A 22078-nucleotide genomic window follows, 5' to 3' on the forward strand; every position below is an offset into this window, starting at 1 on the left:
GCTTTGAGGAAGTTTTGGCAGGGTAGAGCAACATGAAAATCCTGTGGGGTGGTGTACAACCTTCCCAGTGTACCAGCAAGGGGTATTTCTGTGCTGATGTGTGAGATGATGCTGGGGGAAATCAGGAGATCAATTTGTTAACTGCTTTTTAAAAATAAATTTCATGTACTATTTTTTTTTTTTTTTTTTTTTTTTTGCCTTGAGGAACATGATGCTGATATGCCAAGGATTGCGCAACCCAGACATCATGGAAATTCTTGTGAGCTTTTAATAGGTGTTTAATTTTTAGAGATAAGGAGCAAAGCTGACCCAGCACAGGGAAGTTCTGGCTTTTTTCAGCTTACGTAAAAACAAGCACTCCAGAACATGCAAAAGGCCCGTGTGGGTCATGCTCCTGTTCCCAGAACAGTTTTTAATGGATGCTTCAGCCTGTGTGCACACAACACCCACGTGCACACTCCGGAGCGGTCACTGTGTGAGTCTGTGCCAGGCTAAAGGTTGCTGTGTAATTCCCAGAATAAGGCACCACTTTATTTGGTTCGATGTCCTGTGTAGCACAGCCTGCTCCAAGCAGGTCTCTGCAAAGCAAGAGGGTTTCCTCTGCAGCTTGCGGAGCTCAGGCTGCCAGCGTGTGAGGCACTACAGCCATCTGCTGGGAGAAATCAGCAAGCAGCATTTTTTTTTTTTTAATGGAATCATAGGACCATAGAATTATTAAGGATGGTAAAGACCTCTAAGATCAGCTAGTCCAACAGCCAGCCCATCCCCACCATGCCCACTGACCACATCCCTCAGTGCCACATCCACACGGTTCTGGAACACCTCCAGGGATGTGACTCCACCACTTAGGAGGGTTTTTCAAGCTCCCACCCAGTCTGATACCAGGAGATGGCACAGGGACAGCTGAGGACATGCTGCGGATACCACAGAGCCCTTTCAGAGCAACTGTTTCTTGCATGTCGTTGGGTGATTTATGGATTGAGATGTGCACTTGGGTCCGGTCACAAGACAGAGGGGGGATGGGGAGGAGGTAGCTCACTCTCTTGCTATTTTGGGATGGTTGGAGCCACCTCCCCAGGAGCCAGCACCTGCCTTGACTCACAGCACCCTCAGCCCCATGCCATGCCTCCTCTCAGCACCACTGTGCCCTCACTTGGAGAGCAAATGTGGCCACATGGCTGCATTCTTCTTCTCCCTTCCCCAAGCCAGGCACAGAGAACACACGCGTTCCTTCAGCGGAGGTTCAAGAGTTTGCTCCTTTAATGTGCAATAAAAAAGGCAACTCTCCCACGTTCAGCAGGAAATCCCATGAGCAGGAGCCCCAAGCTCGGCACCCCTCTCCCCGGCTGCCATATAGGATCAGGCAGCGTGTGTGGTTTGCTCAGAAGGGGTTTCTCCCCAGTGTGCAAGTTGCTCCTGGCTGCTGTAGGGCTGCTTTGCTGTTGAGAGATGACTGATGTCTCGCTTCCCCTCTTCTGCTCACCAGTTTAAACAAGCTCTCCCAGTAACAGCATGCTCCCACCAGTGTAACAGTGCCTATGAGGGCCTCCTGCTTTAGGGAACACAGCTCTCTGCCACGGCACACAGGGAGTCCACAGCTGTTGGCCGGATCTGAAGCTAAGAGATTCCCCCTGCACCACAGTGGGACGTGGTGGAAGGCAACAATGGATGCGAGAGGGGTCGTACTGGGGAAAGAAGGAAAGGATAGCAATGAGGGAATTAAATTAACTGCAAAGAGTTTGCTGAAGGCACATCCTAACCCAAGCAGACAGCCCCTTCAGCCTGCAGATTGCGTACGACTCGCAGCTCAAGGCCTGCGTGCTGCCAGGGACTTTGGTAACTGGCTGGCATGCAATGGAAACAAGGGCTGTGGGTAGGATTCCAGATAAACTAAAGAGAAGGGGTTATGAGTGAGCTGTTGCATACCACAAGCACTTGTGCAAGGAAGACTAGGGCAATAGGGCTCCACTGCCATTAGTGTTTTTCCTCTGCCACCTGTAACGTGTCATACCCCCTTTGCTTTGTGGGCTAACAGTGGCAGGCAGAGAGGTGGAGGCCTGCTCTGGAGAGGGAGCTAGGAAAGAGGCAGGCAGGCATGATTTCAGCAGCAGGCTGCAGCCTCTCCTGTTTCCTGGCCAAGATCTCTGGTTGACTCACTGGAGAGGAGGATGGGGAGCTTCTGCTTTACCCACACCGTACCAGAAAACCGCCCACCGAACTCCCACGTTCTCTAGCAGCTTTGAAAACCCTCTTCACAAGCCTACCGTGTGACATCCCTGAACACAACGACGATTATCTGAAATCTGAAAGCAGCTCGAAAATAAAAACAACTCAAAAAGAAAACAGGAAGAGAGTGGAGGAAGGGGACAGAGTCCTTCCCCTGCTGGCCCCTGGTTGGAGGCGAGCGAAACAGCACACACAGCCTCTTGCTCCACGGCACACCAGTCAGTAGCGTTCACAAGGCAAACATAGCATCGTCTTCTTTTGCTTGCTTCTGATGACGGCTGGCAGCAGCAGGGGAGACGGACGTCCCCGCTGAGGAGCTGGACAAAGTGGGTAGTCGGTCCGCAACTTTTGCTCGTTCTTCCAGAAACTTGTCAAACTCTGGGGCAAAAGCAGAGCGGAGCGTTAGCAAGGAGGGGAGCCTGTGGAAAAGCCAAAGTGCTGCTGGCTGGGAAAGGGGTTTGCTGGTGACTCTTACCTTCACTGGTGACACCTTTTCCATCCTCTGACTCTCCCTACAGAAGGAGAAGGGCATGGTTAGAAGCAAAGTAGGCAAAGGTACCTCCACAGGTGTGATTCTGTCTGCACAGAGGGAAGCCAGATAGTGCTTCCTCCCTTCAGAACAGACGTGTCTGAGTGGCTGTGCCTCCCAGAAGGCTTTTTATACTGATATGGTAGCCCAGATCCAGTGTCCTTAGCTTTTCCTGACCTGCTCCTTCCAAGCAGCCTGTGCCTCACACACAGCAGTGCCAGCGCTGTTGTACACTGCCCAAGATCCGACCTCACAGGCAACTCTGACAGCACTGCCGCTTCCAGCTAAGGAGCCCTTCACTTACCACGTCAGTAGAGAGCCACTTTTCTATGTCTTCCATGAAATTTGCCTGGGGAACTGGCACCTGGGACAGAATGAAAGAGAGGGATGAGGCCAAGAGAAGAGAGGATGTTCTTGAAACCCACTCTGCAAAAGGGAAGCCCAACCCAAAATCTAACCCTCTTGCCCCATCACTCATTCAGTTCAAGCCCTTCCAAATATCACCATTGCCAGTGGAAAGCTCTCCCAGCTACCAATGGTTCACCTCCTTCCTCCACCCCATCCACACACAGAGGCACGCATAGTTTCCGGGATACATGACATCAAAAGCATCTGGGGTTTGGCAGCTGACTTTGGGGTATTAGCACAAGATGAGGCTTTCCATTTTGGTAAGGAGCCACAAGGTGGAAGTTGGCTGCTTGTTTGAGGAAGCCAGAGAACAGGAGACATGCCTTACTCCACACCACCTCCCTTCCACGAAGCAGTGACAGTTTGATGTCAAAGTCTGTGGTGCTTAAGATAACGAATGTTTGATATCGTACAGAGGGAGAAAGGCCAAGAAGTGATTCCTTGGTAGGATCATGGAGCATGGCAGTATTTGACATCACACCGAACTACAGACACAAATCTACCAAAGATAAAGTCCTCTACAACTAAATCGTAATTAAAATTAAAGTAAACCTCTTCCAGGAGGGAAGAGGTTAGAGGTTAGCTCAGAAGACTTTACGTCCCTGGCCAATTTAAGAAGCAAAGAGACACCTTTTCAATGGACAGAGATATTCTTGATAGAAACCAAGATCAGTTCAAACCCTCAGATCCTTTTCTCCAGTCATGAGCTCCTGAACAAAGCTGAGCAAGGGGAAGCTAGAAGCTTCACAAGCAGAAGCACCACAGGGTATTTGTAGGGACTTATTTCTTAGTCTCCTCACACGAATAACTCCCTCACCCTCAGAAAACAGCAAGATCAAGAGAAAAAGCAACCTTTTCTCATCAAGGACAGGCAGACTTCCCCAAACCAGGTAGCAAGTTCAGATTGTTACCACAGCTGGCAGATGTGTGAGTGGGGAGGGAAGAGGATGTGTAAAATTAGGGAAGTTTTGAAGTGAAGTAGCTTTGCCTACCCAAGAGGAACTCTCTGAGTAGTGCATTCAAGCCAGCAGGACAGCATGTGGGGAAACTTCCTAGAGCAGACATCAGTCTAGGCAGTGCCTATTTTAGGGAGAAAGGCTAGCAAACTTCACATCTGGGAGGTGTCAAAACCTCAGCATGCTGGAGGGGACACAAATGCAGGAATTCCTGCTGCCGAAAGACCAAATTTGAAAGCTTGAACACTTTATCTGCAGGAGAAGGCCTCCAATATGATAAAAGCCAGAATATGTGCTCTTCCAAATGTGGCAGCTCATGCTAGGCAGGAGAAGCTGCAGAGGCAATGAACAGCAGCAGCCTTCCCTATACCACTGGTTCATGCCTTTGACTCAGATATTCACCCTGTTACAGGCCAGTCTTTAGCTCAAAGAGTGGCACATGCTTTTTTGGCCTCAAAAGTTCTGAGATTTTTTCCAGCTGACATGTTTGAGGAAGGACTGACACTGCCTACTTCCTTCCCAACGCTGGTTTCCACAACTGGCCCAGACCAGGGTTGCACCACTTCAGTTTGCAGTCTCTCCTGATGTCTGCAGTGCTTCCACACATGCTGTGCTAGTGCCACCTGCAACCCAGCAGCCCCAGCCTCCTTTCTCCCTACTGGTGCTCCACGATCTCACCATTCCTTGCCGCATCATCCACTTAGTCAGCTGGGCTCCATCACTGGAGGCACTAGACTCCTCCTGGTCGAGAGAGAGTCTGTACTGAATGCTGTTGTTGCAGAGGGTTGGAGAAAAGGGACGCAGTGGGTTTAGGGTAGGGGAAAGAATACACTATTACTGGTGACCCACTTCTCTGATTGCAGAGAGGAGGCAAATGGACTTGGGAAGCTACTAAAATGTAATAAACTGTATTTCCAAGTGGTTATTTCCTGCAGATATGAGGAGGGCGTCCTATGTCTGTCTGAGTCAAGTTCAGACTTGCCACATTTCCCCATCTCTGGGTTGTAAATAATGAGGTATAGAGTCCAGATAGTAAACACAGGTTGATAGAGCTTAGGAGTTATCATCAGTCATGTTAAATGCTTGACTTTTTTTTCCCCAAAAGACAGCACATTTACTGTGCTGGTGAGCAAGGAGGATAATCCCACTCCTGGTCACTCACTAAAGGCCACTTACCGCTCCTGTGTTCTGCTGCCGGGCGTCCAGGGCACCAGCGAGTCCTTTGGTGGCTTGGGGATCTTCGTACTTTACCCTGAAAGCATGAAGTTAGATAACACACAGGTTGATATAACGTCTGTGAGTGAAGATTGGGAAGTTCTAAATATATACTCAGGGCTGCTGACTGCACAGCTTTTCATCTCTCACTACTCTCCTCCCAAGAGCTTCTAGAAAGGTGTACAAAACTCCTGCTAAAGACGAATGCAACCCACCATAAACCAGACTAATCTACTCACTGCAACATCACTGTGGGACACCAGATGACAGCTCTGGCACATGACAAGGGGATGACAAGGCATCACCTAAAAACAACTGTCCAGCAGACTAAAACACAGTCTTACAGAGCTAGGTGCATCTAACATTACACTTATCTTCCCTGGGGTTGACTGCAGAAGACAAATAACTAACACAGACTGTGCAGTAGATCACAGTTGCTATAGGAAGGATTTGAGCAACAAAGCCCCTGTATACTCATACATCTTAGCAGCAGAAACACATCTCAAAATCCTATCTCTAACCAATACTACTCAAAAACTGATGGTGGCAGAGACTCACAGGCTTATACCACATAGGAGGTTAAGCTGAATGATCAAAATAGCCTGCTGTTGTTTCAGGGTCTCCAAACATCCCGTTTACAGCAACCTCTTTCTACACACAGACAAGTCCCACCCATCATCTCCCTTATCCCATTTCTGTGTCCCCTCCAGGCTGCTACCACACACGCTGATGCCACGCTTCACCGTCTGATCCACGCAGACTGGGGAAAACAATCCATGCATGCTAGGAGAATGAAGCCTCTCCCAGAAGCTCTCCTCAGGTTTCCCCTCCAGCCAAGCCCCTTCTTGCAGCTGTAGCAGATCATCACGTGGAGCTGTTTCTGTTGGGGGCTGAGGGCTTGGGCCACCGTCGATCAAACTTCTCAAAAAAGTGCTCATCAGTGAAGGGGCCGCTGTGGACAATGGCATCAAGGATGAAGTACAACACCACTATCATTCCACTGATGAGGAAGAACGGCAAGAAAGGCTTGAGGTGTTTCAAGCACTGCTTCGCTGAGACACCCATGAAGCATCAGGAGTCAGGAACAGACCTTAGCTGCCTTGCTTGTGTCTCCTGCCAGCACATCCTGCCTGGGAGCAGCAGAGAAGTGGGTCTGCTCAGGGACAGGGAGATACTGAGAGCAGAGGGTGCTGAGTGAAATGGGAAACCTGAGCCAGTAAGAATAGAGACTACCTGGCAGGGCTGCAAGTGCAAGCAGATGGAGGGCAGTGAGGAATAAATAGAAGACGCCTCATTACCGCAAAGATCACAAGCCTCAATCCGTTAAGGATTGCGCCACATTGGAGAGGATATGATTCCACCCCTGCCCAGCTGTTCCTCAGCCTCTAGCACTGAGCACATACCAGCAGCTCGGGTTTCAGAGGGGCTGCTGGCACCAGTGTTTCTGTCCCATCCTGAGGCAGCACACCCCACTGTGTGCTGGGAGTACCCTCCATACAGCAGTCTCGCACACCCGAAGGGACTCTGCGCACGGGTTCACAGCCCTCAATAAAGTGGTTCAGAGCTGCAAGTGTTGGCAGTCATGTTCAGGCTGAGCCCAAAACAGCTGTGTGTGTTCAATCACTGCTTCCCAACAGCCTAATATGCTCACAGCCCATTAGTGTGGTGTGGTGTAGACCAGAGTTAGTACAGAGGACAGTCAACGAAGCAGGAGCAGAACCCCTTCCTAGCAAGGCCTGCCAGGGCAATCAGCGTGGGGAGCTCAGTGCTTGGACAAGATGACTAGGAATAAATTGTGTGCTGCCCACGTGTTCCTAGATGCAGTCTGAGGCAAGGGAGTGAAAGGAGACGTTTTTATGAGATCTTAACTTGCCACTGTTCAGCTGCAGAGGAAGGCACTCCAGTGGATGGAGATCAGGAGCACAGGTCTCTTAGGGCTGGAGGCAGCCATAAGCCTATGGACTCTGTTTGGTAACCTATGAAGAACAGTGGGTGATTCTGACAGGTGAAACAGAGTATGAATGTCAAATCCGTCTAGCCAAAAGGATCCAGACAACACAGCTCTTGTTGGCTCTTCCCAGACAAAGGATTCAGAAAATTCACTCTTTGCAGAAGAGAAGAGACCTCTTTAGTGTAGACAGTACTATGAGACCCAACTCTTACTGCTTTACATCAGGAGATCGCAACCACACTACAGAGGAAGAAAAATCAGTCCCATTTACCAAGAGGGAAGCTGAGGCCCAGATCAATGCCCTGCCTTGCAAACCACAACAGGCTGTGTATTCCTGCACTCCAGCTAAATATTCTGTCCATTAGACTCCATTGATATTCAGTGATAACTAAGTTCAATATCAGCCCAGTCAGTGCACAGAGCAACTCATGATTTCAGAGACAGACAAGAAAACTGAGACAATCCCATTCTGCATCTTCATCTCTGACGCTGAGCCTTGCCAGCACATACAGCACTGCAATGTCCATTGGTGAGGTATGTGTGTACAGAGACCATTTCCTTTTCTACTTGACCAGGAGAACACTGTGAAGGGGGGACAATGGCAGCAAGGGAGAATGACTGGGAATATAGAAGTCATCCTACAGACATTGCATGTGGGAAGAGTGCATTTCTGTTGCATCCTACTGCCTCCCACAAACTGTTGCTGGCTGGGATCACAGCTCCAGTTCCCCTGCAACCTCCCCACTTGGAAGAAGGCAAGGACAGAGGGGTTGCTACACTCACTCTCTGCGTTGCTCAGCCAGCGAGCTGCCTCGGGTCACGGCAAACATGTCAAACTCTTCCTCCAGCTTCCCAGAGGTGTCGAGGGAATGCAGCCCCGCACTCACGCTCCTTGAGCCCAGGGCTATGGGAGAGAGAAGAGAGTGAGCAAGCACCATGGAGACATGAATGGAGGGTCATGGGCTTGGAGGTGCTAAGTGCAAGGCTAACATTAGAACAGCTCCAGTCCCACTAATCGATTCTGCCCCTCAGAAGCAGCACAGTGCATTCAGTGTCATGGGTGATGTGACAGAATCAGTTTCTTCTCCTACTCAGCAGATAATTTTTAGCTCAGTCTCTGGCAGCAGCAGCAGCAGTTTACTGCACTGATTCTGAAGGGCAGATGTTCCTGATCATTTAAGACAACACGGGGAATTGCTCCATAACCCATGGAAGAGGATAACCTGTGTTATCGGCTGGAATGGATTTTCAGGAATTAAGCGTCACCTGAAAAACTGACTTGACAAATATTTCCACTGTCTTGTTTGTAAATACAGTACTGTTAATTTTCTCCAGCTGCATCCAAGTTGTACTGAATATGCTCACAGTCAGTGAGAGCTTCAGGCATGACTTTGTAGGCTGTTGGTATGTCCTGAATACCTCTCAGGATCCCTCAGGCTTTCTGACAGCCTGTCAAGATCTGGGTCCTAAGCCCAAGATGCTCATGGCTGCCTCTGCAGTACAGCTCAGTGGCTTTTCTTCTCCCAGACCTCAGTGGTGAGCCTGATACCACCTGGCAAGAGAAACAACTGCACAGCTGCTAGGGATAGGAGGGGGAGCAAATTCCTCCCCTTCCCTGCTGGAAAGCCCAGATCTTAGCCACAACGTCACGCTGAGGTCCTTCCATAAGAAGGTCCGCCTCTCGCACAGCCTGAGGTGTGAATGCTGAGACATGTGCTTGTGTCTCCTGGCACGCACAGGTTTCTTCATTTGTTTATTTGTTGACAATATACTCAGTTTGTCTGGGTTACTTTATGAATATGGCTAAATTATTTTGGGTGGTGACTGAAGTGCATTACAGGTTTCTTACAGCAGCACAGGAGAAAGACTGAGGAGAATACTGCATGGCAACATACTCATTCCAGCCAGCTGAGAGGAGAGGTTGTTGGTGACTTCAGGTTGTCTCACTGCAGAGGGAGTACTGGGACTCAGGTCAATCAAGCTATTCTCTGCCTCACTTGGTGCCTTTGGAGAAAAAAATGGAAGATAATGAAGAGTTTGTGAGGCTTGGACACTTTGACTCCCTGGTCCTGGCTTATTAACACTGAAAAGGGAAGCCCTACTGTACCCTTTGAAAGATATCAGCTGGGGAGCCTGTCCCTGGGAGAAGGGGAACAGTGATGAGAGAACTGGCTGGGAATAGGGCGGAGTACATCTTGGTACCCAGGTCCCAGATCTGCTGGGATATCAGTAGGTTAGGTGCTGGCTCAGACAACAGGCCAGTGATGACACAAGGAGGTCCTCTTCGTGCTCAAAACCCAGAAACCACATCTGCTACTAGTCTGTCCTTATTCTTTGGGTGAGGGGAAGGAGTCCACTGCTAGGAAAGGAAAGTCTAGCACTGGTAACTGGAGTGTCCTGCACACTGGTGAGGTCTGGTGCAGCTGGGCTGGGAGAGGAAAGCCTATAGATTGCAAGTGGGGCAGATTGAATCTCTTTTCAACTCAGCTGAACATCACAGGCTATGGAGGATGCAAACTGAGCCATACAAAAGGCAGTAGCTTTGAATTACCTTAACAGGTTGTCCTGTCCGAACACGCTCGAACCTGCAAGAAAGATGACAGGATGCAACAGGATGCATTTCAGTAGTGTGTACTTATTCACACGCAGCCCAAGAGATTTCTCAGTAGGGCTTGGCATAGCCTGCCCCTTCCTACATACTAGGAAAGGGTGACCAAGTTCAGGGCCCAATTTCTCCCCTACACAGAAGATACCACAAAGGGGCCCTCAGAGTTGATGTCTCCAAAGATGTGTCTCCAAAGATGCCACACAAGGAAGCTTCTTGAGACACTTCAAAGCTACTTCTAATCAAAATGGTTCAAACCTAGCTCTCCTAGACAGACACAGGAGACCAAATTCTCTTCACCCTAGCAGAAGAGATGAGTTTGGTGAAATGGAGGACAAAAATGATGCAGATTCTACCTAGGCAAGTCCTTTCTGTGTCTGTCTGCCTCAGAGCTAGAAAATCAGCTCTTTTCATGCAGTTCCCTTCTTCTTCTGGGTTATATTTAAATTCTGTCAACAACAAACACAGTGTATTGAAGGGGCATGGATAAGACAGCAAGATCTGCGGACTAGCTCTTCTTTCTAAGATGGGTAATACAGGCGGACACATCTTCAGCACTACATTAATGGGAAGATCAAAAGGTGGGACAGGCTACCAAAGGGCAGTCAACTCTTGTGGAAGAGCAGAGAAGGGAGGAGAGAGGTACCTTTCATGGCGTAGAAACACGTTGTTGAGGTTGTCATTGATGAGGAGTAGCTCCTCAGTGAGCTGCTCATGCTGGACACGGGGAATCAGCTCCAGTACACGCTGCTGCATGGCCCTGCATGTCCGATTCAGCTCCTGCTCACAGCAAGGAAAAGTTACTACAAAGGTCAGGCTAAGGCTGAGCACTTGCAGATTCAGAAGTCTGAATGCAACAGACAGACTCCAGAGCCTACTGGAGTCTATCAGCAAGCGTAGAGGAGGAACAGATGTTGGTATGAGACATAAACCAAGTCTGGGATTTCTAGTTACTAGTTTCCTCTGTCCTTGCAATAACTGCATACCACTCGCTTAATATATTATTCAGGAATAAAGGTCCTCAGGGATTACAGGTCCTTGTGTGAGATGATTCCAACCTCAACAGGGCAAATTCCCTTAGCCACTGAAACTCCACACCCCCTGTGTCTCCCTTATCCCATCACTCCCTGGTAAGTCCTGCACTGAACTCTTCCAGTGCAATTGTTCCCCATGCCTGGCATGCATAATGTCTCAGTTCATCAAGCCATTGCTAAACTGAGCTCCACGTGCCAGCCCTCTGTCCCACCCGTAGCTGCACTGTGTTTCTTACTTGCAGCAGCTCCAAGTCAGAAGTCTCAGCCTGGGATGGCACCAGCTCTGTCAGCATCTCTGACATGACCTTCACATTCCCATTCACCACTTCCAGCTCACTGCGCAGCTTCTTGATCTGCAGAAGGGAGGGAAAGTGACCGCTTACACTGTGAAGGCTGGGGGATAGCTGAGGTAGCTGTGAAGGGCAGTGCACAGTGTAGATGTATTCACAAAGCTGAAGGGAAAAGCCACTGGAGAACTCATTTGTCACTGCTCAGTTTGGTTCCCAGGAGCTCTCAGCAGAAGGAAGCCTCATTACTTATCATCAAATTCACTCACTGGTAAAAAATGCCAGGCTCTCACCGGGGACCTTTGCCACTACGCCTAACCCTGATTTTTAATAACCAGCAAAGGCTGCTGTTATGATTCAATCTCTCCCTAGCTAGCAGATCCTGTGTGGAAGCCACTAAAACGATTTCATTTCAGAGGCAGCAGAAGAGGGGAAAAAATTAATTCCCATTCAGAAGGTGAGTCTGGGCTAAGAGCGCAATTGAAGCTTTTTCTCTCTGTTATCAGAGGCTACTAATGAGCTCCTTGAGAGCAGTTTCTAGCCTCTGTTCTGCAACGGGATGCAACCTACTAGCAGATGGAGAATTAATGCTGAACTTGGTGTCTTAAGTCAGAGTGAGGAAGGAGAAAAGAGGATTAGGAAACAACTGAGAAAGCCCTGGTCTTTGCAAGCCACATTGCCAGATAGGGTTGATTCATATGAAGTCAGCAACGAGGCAAGATAAACAAAGATGATATGGAGGCATCTACAGAGCAAACTTTTGCTGCACTGCACTACAAAACCTTGCTCAAAGCCTGTATGTCTCAGCTCCTCACTTCCCTACAGCCTGGAGATCCTCCCAGTATCTGCAAGCAGCCCTGTCTTAGGGAAGCATAACCACTCTGTGTTTGTGGTATCCCAGTTCATCACTGTGACCATGATGGAGCTCTAGGAAGTCTCTGAAGGATGATGCTTTGGAACAGCTCCTTAAGGGCCTAGGCTGGGGAAGGAGCAGGACAGCAGTCCCAGAACAGTATTTGTGAAACAGATCCCAAGTGGAGGGATAGCCAGCAGCAGCAGAGGGTCTGTGTCCAACTCACCTGCTCTTGTGTGGGTGTGATGGGTGCATCTCTAGATGTGTCTCTCCCAGAGGGCAGGGTGACAGGGTGGAGGATGGACTCCATCTGCTGAGGGGAGGTGACCGCAGGTGAGTTCTGTCCAGACTGGGAGTTGGAGCTATATACAGACTACAGACAGAGGTGGGAAAAGTGGCAGAGATGTTAGACACTCACAGCTGACAGGATAGTGCAATTATGAAAAAAATGTTGATGTCAAGTCTCCATCTGCTTTCATTAAGTCTTCCAACTTCTCTGCCTTACCTCCCCCGGAGTTCTTACCCTGTAGCTGTAAGCCACTTTGTCCACCATGGCCTTGCAAAGAGACCCTCCTGCAGCTTCTCACTCCCCGTTTCCTCTAACTGCAACCTAGAGCTACTGTAGTACCCTCACAGCTCCAGAACAGCAGCAGTACAACTTCCTTCTCCTCAGAAATGCTTCCATACCCTCCGTGGTGTGTGGATGGGTGACAGCATGTCCAGATCAGTCATGGGAAACTCAAGGCCTTTCCGTCTAAGGTCTTCATAGACAGCGACAACACCAGTTAAGTCCGGTGAGCTGCGGAAAGCATCTGCCCAGGACTAGGGAGAAGGAGATAGCCATTCACATCATCATTTACACAATTCACAGTATACTGATGTACAAATACCTAAAGACAAATGGTCCCTTCATTGGTGCAGATGCTCACTCTTTTTGGCTCACCTGGATGAGGGTCAGCACCTTGTCATGCACTATGGCAGGTGGATTGTTCTTCGGCAGGATTGTTCTCACCAGGACGCTTTCTACAAAGTCCTGGCTGGCTACAAGGATGTGGAAGCGATGGCCGCAGTTTTTGACACATGTCTCCAAGACCTTTGAAGGCAAAGAGGCATCAGCTACAGTATTCTCTGCCTGCATGTGTTAGCCTTGTTGTCTTCGGGTACCCACGTCTTTGCACTCAGGGACTCAGCTTTACAGCAAGAATCACAGAGCTAACAAAGAATGGTGATCACTCACCGTCAAAGCCAGCATAACTTCATGGAAATTCTTATTCCCTACAATTCTCTTCTTTATGGCTCGGAAGGCATCTTTAGGCCTGTGGGAAAAAGCAGATGGAGAAAGATCATCAGAAGGATGAGACCCACCTAGGGAGAAGCAAAGCAAAACAGCCCCTGGCATTCAGAGTCTCATACTCCATGGGTGATGTTCCCCATCACATTTTCACTGTGTCTTGAAGCAATGACTGATAAAGCAGTTTTGTCCTGTAGTTCTGTAAGAGGAGCTAGGTCCTGCTGCTGAGTGTTGGTGCAGAAACTAGACGCTTCTGTGCTGATTTTTGCAACAATCCAAGGTATACAGACAAAATAGAGAGGAGAGTAAAAGCAACACCAGAAATGTACTGTTCGAGGGTAAAGCATGGCATGTCCCGTGGCAGTGACAACACAGACAAGATCTCAAAAAGCTTGGCATAGGCTAGAAATAGGAAAGAGAGACAGAGAAGAAGCAATCCTTGTAATGCTTAGAAAGAAACTGTTAAACCTTTCCCTTTTCCTTTTCCTATCAGCGCACTGTGGTCTTGTGAGAGAGCACAAAAGGACTTACATGCTCCAGTAGAGCATGGGAAGAGAGGCTGGGCTGGAAGAGCAGCAGCGCTGGAGGACAAGAGTGAGGTGGAGACACCAAGGTAATAAAGAAGTGCTTGGGGGCCCATAGGGCAGCAAGGCTGCAATGTATGGGCATTCGCAGGAGAGTGGGAGAGACCTCCAAACCAGGAGGGTACAGCTGTGTTAGCAGCAGCTCAGAAATGAAACATGAAGTGGTAACAGCTTGGGACTGAGAACTGTTGGCAAAGACAGGCCTGTTTGCACCATGGGGAGAGCAGAACTGGAAAAGAAGGGTTGACAGATCTGTAAGAAAAGACGTTTGACTTTGTTTCCATACAAACGTGAAGTTTCAAACAGAGTTTGCTATCTATCAGCTTCCCTGTGGAGTGGGACAGCAGGAGTGAAACCTACATTTTTCATTCCATGTATCACCTTCTTTTTTACATGCTGTTCTTGACATCTCCACTGTGAGATGGAACAGACCCCCTAGGATTCACTGGCAAATCCCCAGCTCCAGAGCTAACACGTTTGGCAGATTTCTAACATCTCTTCTCAGGGGAAAATGCCCACATTGTGCATGTCAGAGTGACTGTATATGAAAATAACTGAGAACATAACCCCAGCAGGACTCGTCTCCTCTCTCCTCAGTCATTGGCCTGAAGACATTTACATTCCTAGTGGAGAGAGAGGGATATGAAAGAGGAATAAATCAAAGTGAAATAATTGCAAGTGTGTCTTCGGGAGATGGGAGGCAGCCTGGTTTGAATCAAGATTTCTCTGAGGACCCTGAAGGGCTGTTTGAATGGTTCCTTGTGCTCATGAAGATCACAGGGAAGCATCTAACAGATGCTCTGACAGCTCTGCTCTGTCTCTAGATGTCCCAGCAGTCTCATTTAGGAGACGGCTGGGCAGCCCAGCTTATTACCTCCAACACTGCATGCTATCATTGTAGTGTAAGGGATATAGTGTTACAGGAACTGTCCTGGGACCTGCTGCTGGATGAGAACCTTTGTCAGCTTCCTTACCCTTCTTCAGTCTCATTAATGATGTCGCAGATCTCCATGTTGAGAGACCAGTCCTCGCCCCGCAAGGATCCATCAGTAGCTCTCTCTGGAAAACAAAAACCAAGACAGGACAAAGCTAAGAGAGGCCCTGGCACTCTCACGGGCTGCTCTTCAGCTCTGACCCTGGACTCCACCATAACATTTAACGATGTGAATCAAGCTGCAAAGTCTGAGCCACCAAGTGCTTCCCACTAGGTGTCACCACCACAAAGCACATCGCTGGCTGGTGTTGGGATGGGCAGTTGCGCAGCGTTGCCCACATCAGGCATGCTGCGAACTCACAAACACATGCTGTACGATCTCTGGTGTCCTAGACACAAAGGGAGAGGGCCTCAGTGGAAAACAAATGACTTCAGCTGCACAGCTGAAGAAAAGGGGGATTATTTGCTTTGTTGCTGCAGGGCCGGCAAAGGAAACCATGAGTTTGGCCTGCTTATGCTGACATGGATCTAATGGCAGTGCTTTTATTTGCATCAAAATAAGAAAACAAATGAATTAGCTCCCTGATTTTTACAAGCCTTATAAAAACAAATAAGCAAACAAAAACTGAAAAAACAGGACTTGTTTAACATTTTCATCTCTCGCCTGAATTTCTGGCCTCTGGGGAGTATCGACAGACACGGACTACGGGCTGAAGTCATGTTCCAGCTTTGATTGTGTCCCCTTTAATTAGGAATTCCTCAGTCAGCCTTGATGTTATTCAAGGCAGAGATTTGGGCAACACGCAACTATTAGTGAGATCACCAGTGCCTCCACCCTGTAATCAGCTGCGTCTCACCCCAACCACACTGGCTGAGTGATGCCTTTAGGGTGACCACCAGTGGGTGGGGGAAACAACTGCCAGTGGGTAGGCAGAACCAGGCACTCTCCAGACCGTGGGCAAATGCAGAGATACAGCAGATGGCAAACGGTGCGAAAGAACCATCTTTCCAAGCTTTCCCATCCTATAAGATGCCTGATTTAGTAGTGGAGCAAGACAAATAAAACCAGCCAGACCAGTTCAGCACCTATCAGGTGCTCCTCAGGAGAACTGGGACCCAGCTTACTTACAGGGACCAGCTTACTTAGACACTTAGAAGAGTGCCTGCATTTTCAGAACTGCTGTCACCGCACAATCTGGAGCTGGCCCTTGCTGCTGTGGGTTCTCTGCCCTTCAGAGGGAGCCTCCTCTGCAACCCAAATAGCTAATGATCCCTCTGTGGGACTAAAATGAAATGCACGCTCATGCAAGTGGTAACGGGATAGGGGCCATAACATGGGGAAAAGATTTCTAACTCCTGCCCGGGTAAGCACATACATCATGTTTTGGGATGTCCTGATTTAAGGATCAGTCAAAGAGCTATTTGCAGCACTCTGCAATACACCCTCTCTTGTACACGTGTCCCTCCCACAGATTACACACCACAGCATGAAGCTACCTGTCCAAATCTCACCGAAATCCAGTTGCTACTTTTCCTGTTGGCTGCAAAACCTACTGGTTACACTGTGATTAGGTTGATTACATTGTGACCACAACCTGATGGAAGAAGGCGAAACAGTGAAGAGTGGCAGAATGTTCTTAACACTTATCCACCTTTCCAGTGATTCTCTCCAGCTCTGGGACACCACACAGCTGGCCCCGCAGGCAGGTAGACAGCAGCTCAGGCTGGTCTGATGGATTTGGTGTGCTTGGTCATGAAGCTGCACCTCACTGCTGTTCTCCTCCATGCTGAGGGTCACCTCCTGCTCAGGACACACCTTGGGTTAAGTCCTAGCCTACCCAGAATTTCTTCTGTACTGCTTGTTGCCTCTGGCAGTGAAACCCACAAATCAATTGCTTGGTCTTTGTTCTACCTAAAGGAAGTCTGCATCCACCCTGCTCAGCTCTGAAGAAAAACACTGCACATGGAAGGAAAAAAACACAATTTGGGAATGGAGTAGAGCCTGCTGGGAAGCTCTAAGCTACAGAAGAAACCAGGAATGAAACAAAAAACAGAACTGAACCATCAAGTCTCTGCTGTTCAAAAATCTCCCCAAGCCTCCTCACCTTCATTTCTGCCGAACACAGATGTGAACTGAATCTGCCAGCACCCCTCCCTCTCTTCCCTGTGCTTGGCACCACTCTACAACCTGCTTTCTTGTCCCCTTTTCTTCCAAATGCGCTCGCCCTGCCAAGGTTGGGGAGCAGGTTTGCTTTCCAGAAAGGAATGCAAACAAACTGTGCACACTCCTTCACCTGGCTGGCTGGTACGGAAAGTGGGGATTCCTCAGAGGTGACATACGCAGCCTGCAGTCACCCCACAGTGGGGCCATGATCCTGCCACCACCACCTCCCTTCTGAGGCTGGTGGGTGAAAAGCTGCAGGAAAGCAGCAAACCTGCCATAAATGCAATCTGAAGTTGGAAAACACACAGCTGGGATAGCAGAATTAGGGCATATGGAAAATAAGAAGGCGATCACCTTGAATCTGCCTGCTGAGATTAAGGCCCAGCCTCTGTGGCCTTGGAAGGGCTGGAGCTAATGCTCTCTAAATCCTTGCTAAGGGACTGCCTAAGTCTAATAAGATACGTTGGAATTTTCTCTGAAAATCCTGAACTTTACCCTTTTACTAAAGCCTGCAGAAGGAAAGAAAACAAAGTATATTCATTAGCCACATGAAAGATCAGAGCGGCTGGCCCTGTTTCATGAGCTGTAATTAGCACATGAGCTGTCTGCCCCTCATAAAATCTGAGCCTCAGATGCCGACAAGTTCCTAAAAACAGTGAGGACAGGAGGCAGGGCCCAGCTGCCCACTCAGCGCTGCCTGGCGAATGGCTGCCTGGGCTTATCAGGCAGCTTTTTATTCTGTGTGCTGGGAGCTGATCCTGGCCTGACACAGGGCAAGCCTCACAGGGAGGTTATCAGCTGGTGTATAAATGCTGCCTTCTTCAAAGCCTGATATGAACTGACCATTCAGTATGTAAAGAGGCCCTCCACAGGGCCACTTCAAAGCCATGTTCAGTGGCTAGACCAGCTTCCTGGGTGTGACAGCACCGAGGTTTGCCTGATACTGTTGTGCTGCCTTGCAAATTGCCCACCTCAACCCAGAATCACAGTGAGCTGTGGCATGAGTCAAAATGAGGTGCTGGATCTTCCTTTCTGCCATCTGATGCGCTTCTGATGACTGTAAGCTATTAATGCATCTGGTACTGTAAGATAAGAAATTATTTTGAACTCAGCATAACTGGTACACTGGAGTAGTACCCTGCATTGTGCCATGTGTGAATTTCATGGCTTTGTTTCTTTCCTAGCTTTTTGCTTCTTCCTGTGTGGCAGGGGAGGGCCCACCACTGGGCTGACCAAGCAGCCATTCCCAGTGGTACAATCAACAGTACAGCGATGTACGGGAGTTAGGGAGAGGCAATACCAAACAGGCTCCAGCTCCTTTTCCTCCTCTTCAAAGGCCTGAAGTATCCATAACCAGCCAGGTGGCAATCAGAAACCCTTCACCTGTGACACGCTCTACTGCAGCTCATCAGAGACCAATGTCCTACTGCAAGTCAGGCCTTTGGCACTCCAATTTCAACAAGTGTTTGAGAGCACCAGTATTTGGTTGCACAAGACAGCATAGGTTCAGCAGGAAGCAACCCAAACTTTCTCCCAACCTCCCTTCAATTCGTAATACCCTCTGGCCTAAATCGGCATCCTGTGCAAAGTCACCTTGAGAAGCCTCATGCTTTCACTTCCCTCCCCTCTTCAGCCTTGCTATATCTTTCTTCCAAAGATGGAGGGGGCAGCTTGCTCTCCAGAGGAAGCTGAGATATGTCTCCAATCCTAATTCAATAATGATGATGGACACGTACTGGATCTGCCACAATGCTGTGGCTATTTGGGTCTCTGAACTTCTCCTCCTGTTCCTTCCTGTGAATCAGCCCAAAGTCTCAGGGATCAGAGAGCTCTTCAACTCTTTCACAGCACAGAATTCAAGACAATGCCTTGCTGAGAAGTACCACCTTGCAGGAATCCATCAGGAAAGACAATGTTATTTACAGCAGATGGTATCTGCTTCCCACCAGTTCCTAAAGTCCAACTTGCAGAGGGTTTGGAATTTAAATAGCTGTGAGGCATATTCCGTTTTATCTGCTGCTCTCCCTCAACCATGAGCAGAAGCAATCTGCTCACTCTCACTTGCTTTCTCTTGCCAGCCTCAACTTTTCCTGGTTCTCATGCTTAACCCATCTCCCAAACATAAAAACTCCTTTCCATCTCTGTATTCCATTTTTACTTCTCTCCCTTGCCTGCCCTCATTCACTGACATAACCTCTCTCTTTCTCTTTCAGTACTGCTATAATTACGAGCTATTCCAGACTTCAGGGTTCAGGAAAGAGCACTGTTGATTTCCTCTCTGTTCTCTCACTCTGCCTTGTTACTACCAGAGCATCTCCTTGAAAGTAGGTTTTCCACTTTGACGTTTCTTTTAGCTCCTAGGGAGAGGCCAAGTGAATTGCCCTTTCATTGGTAGAATCCAAACTACAATGCTTCAGCACTCTTCAGAAATTTCTCCATTGGTCAGAAGTACTTTATTTTTTTTTTTTAAAAGGCTGTATTTGTCTTACTTAGGAAAAGAGATCACAGTCCAAAACCAGGACAAAGACAAATTCTGTGATGGAATCTCAGGATTGGGATAAAAAGGTGTAAACCTACTCCTCTGCAACTGATACATTTTGTAAGAAATCACTGAGATCATCTGAGTGCATGTTTCCTTCTCAGCAAAACAAGTGGGACTTGCTAGATTAACATTAATGAAGGAATTTGAGAACATCGCTTCAATCTGCACCAGAGTACTTCCTTTTCATTACACAGCCTTCATCTAAAGCTGTTTTATACTTTATAAGATGTATCAGGCATACATCACTCTGCCCAAGTAATTTACAAAGATGCAATATCAGCTTTCTGCAGACAGCCCGAAGCAGCAGCACTATGTAGGTTTGGTGATCAGGTTCACAGGTTCAGTATGCAGCTGCCACGGACCTACCAAACAACTTCAGGTAAGTCTTGTTCGTGTCTCAAATTAAAAAAGAAAGATAGCATTTATCTATGTCCCCAGGATGTTGTTAGGCAATGTTCAAAAGGAGAAAACATTCGTATTTACAGCCGTCAGCCCTTGTAAGTCCTCCACACCTCAGTTCCTTTCTCATACGCTGCAAATCCTCCACCCCTTTGGACTTCAATAACCCCAATCAATGCCAATCATTAAGCTTTTTCTACTGTCACACATCTGGTACTATGGACTCTAAGCTCCTTTTTGACAACACTCTTGAAACCCTTTCTTCCTCTTTGTTGGTTTGTTGCTCGAAAACCCCTTCTTTAAGAGAAGTAAAGCCCAGCAAGGGAACCACTTACATCTGACTGCTCAGATAAACTGCTCAGAAGAGCCAGAGGGCAAGAAGTACTCTGTAACACCTAAAGATGACTTCAGTTTGCCCATACCCAAATACGACAATGTATCTGATACTCTCCTAGAAGAATCAAAAAGGGCAGGAGATTGCATCTCCTGGGAAGTGTGATGAAACATGCAACTGTCATCTGGGGAGGCATCAAATGTCACAAAGAGCTGTTCTTTATTGAAAACCTTCCCTTGTTTGGGAAGGTTAAAGTCATTCTTCCCCCAGCTTGCTGTAGTGCATCTTACCCAGTACTTGAGAATTTCACACCATAGTGCCCACTATTCATTTGGACACTGATGTGTGCACTTAAAGAAGTGCAGCAGCTTGCTAATTTCCCACCTCATTCACAGCATGCTGTTCACTCCTTCAAACACACTGAATCGGGCTTCAGAGAAGAACAGCACAAAGATTTGCACAAGCAACCAAAAGCAAGACTGTGCAACTGCATAAACAACAAATGGCCAAATTGCACAAGACGGAGACATCAAGCAGGAAACATCAACCACATTTCTTCAAGCACAACCTGAAGGCATTCAGATGGTACAACATGAAAATAAAAGAATCTTTATTCTAAGTACTTTAAGAAATGCATCTCTGCTTTGAGACCAGCGTAACTGCTCACGGCCTTATTCTTTCTCTGTGCTCCACTTTCTTGGACTATTTTCTTCTCGTGTGCTTACAAATCTGGCTTGAACACAGGGACTAAAATGCTCAATGTTTGCAGACCTGAAAGGTCACCAAGTGGATGCCACACTCCGGCCACTGATGTTGCTGCTGGAGCTGGGGTTCTACCCTGTGATCAAGCCTGCGGTGCAGGGCAGAGCCACCAGGGCCCTGCTTGCCCCAGTCCACTGTGCAGGGAAGTTCAGGGCACACGGCCACCGCTTGGGTGTTGCTGGGTGAGGATCCCACCAGATGGCAGGTCTAGACCAGCCCAAGGCTCCCTCACCCCTGGGCAACCCCAGCTCTGTGATGGCTGCCCCCGGCGGCTCTGCCTCTGCAAGTAGTGAACGGCGCCTTCCCGCCCAGAGCGCTGATAGGCCTTTGTGGCTGGAGCTCAGCCAATCAGCAGCCCCCGCAAGGTGGGAACCCACTCCTCCCGCGAAGCCCCCGAAGAGGCGCAGGCGGGAATGGCCCGGAGCCAATCGCGGACCTCAGCGCCGCCAGGGGGCGTGGCTCGGACCACCGCTCCTCGGCCCCTTTAAGCGAGGAAACTTCGCCTCACCCCCTCAAGACCCCTCCACGCCCGGATTGGCTGGCGGGGCCGCCGACGGAGCCGCCTCGGGCTGCGCGTTTCCTATTGGTCGAAGGCGCCCGTCAGTCAGAGCGGAGCTCCCCTCTCACAGGCCGGCGCCCTCGGTGTCCCACCGCGAGGGCGGGGCCCTCCGCTTCTCGGAGGCAAGGGGTCCTGAGGGCGGGCGGGCGGGCGCGCAGGCAGGCGCCCTCGGGGGCGCGCGCGGAAGATGGAGCGGGGGGCGCACGCGGCGGGCGCGCGGGAGGCGCGGGACTCACCGATGCGCTGCCCCACGGGGGAGCTGAACGGGTTCCCCAGCAGAAAGTCCATCGCGCCGCGATCAGCTGACTGTGCCGCCGCCGCCGCTCACGTGACCGCGCGCCGGGCCGGGCCGGGCCGCGGCGGGGCGGGCCTCGCTGTGACGACAGAGGCCGCCGCCCGGCGCCACGGACGGCTCTCGGCGCTCGGTGATGGTAGTGATGAGCTG

General features: G+C 49.2%; 1 protein-coding gene across 3 annotated transcripts; it reads right to left on the reverse strand.

The window, feature by feature from the left end:
* On the reverse strand, positions 1232–22018 carry TOM1 (target of myb1 membrane trafficking protein). 3 transcript variants are annotated; one of them, XM_021386286.1, is made up of 16 exons: positions 21870–22018; positions 14914–14998; positions 13302–13380; positions 13008–13157; positions 12752–12886; positions 12291–12437; positions 11161–11277; positions 10537–10670; positions 9837–9870; positions 9181–9289; positions 8069–8189; positions 5296–5371; positions 4798–4860; positions 3060–3119; positions 2702–2738; positions 1232–2604 (listed from the first exon to the last, which is right to left on the reverse strand). In XM_021386286.1, the coding sequence occupies exons 1-16, from the start codon at positions 21919–21921 to the stop codon at positions 2456–2458; spliced, it is 1548 nt and encodes a 515-aa protein (XP_021241961.1). In that variant the 5' UTR covers positions 21922–22018; the 3' UTR covers positions 1232–2455. The 3 variants fall into 3 exon arrangements, 2 of the variants coding, with proteins under 2 accessions (XP_021241961.1, XP_021241968.1); XM_021386293.1 differs by lacking the exon at positions 4798–4860; XR_002435011.1 differs by lacking the exon at positions 1232–2604 and having other exon boundaries at positions 2721–2738; positions 4798–4888.

This window comes from Numida meleagris, chromosome 1 (assembly GCF_002078875.1).
Source record: "Numida meleagris isolate 19003 breed g44 Domestic line chromosome 1, NumMel1.0, whole genome shotgun sequence".
NCBI classification, from domain to species: Eukaryota; Metazoa; Chordata; class Aves; order Galliformes; family Numididae; genus Numida; species Numida meleagris.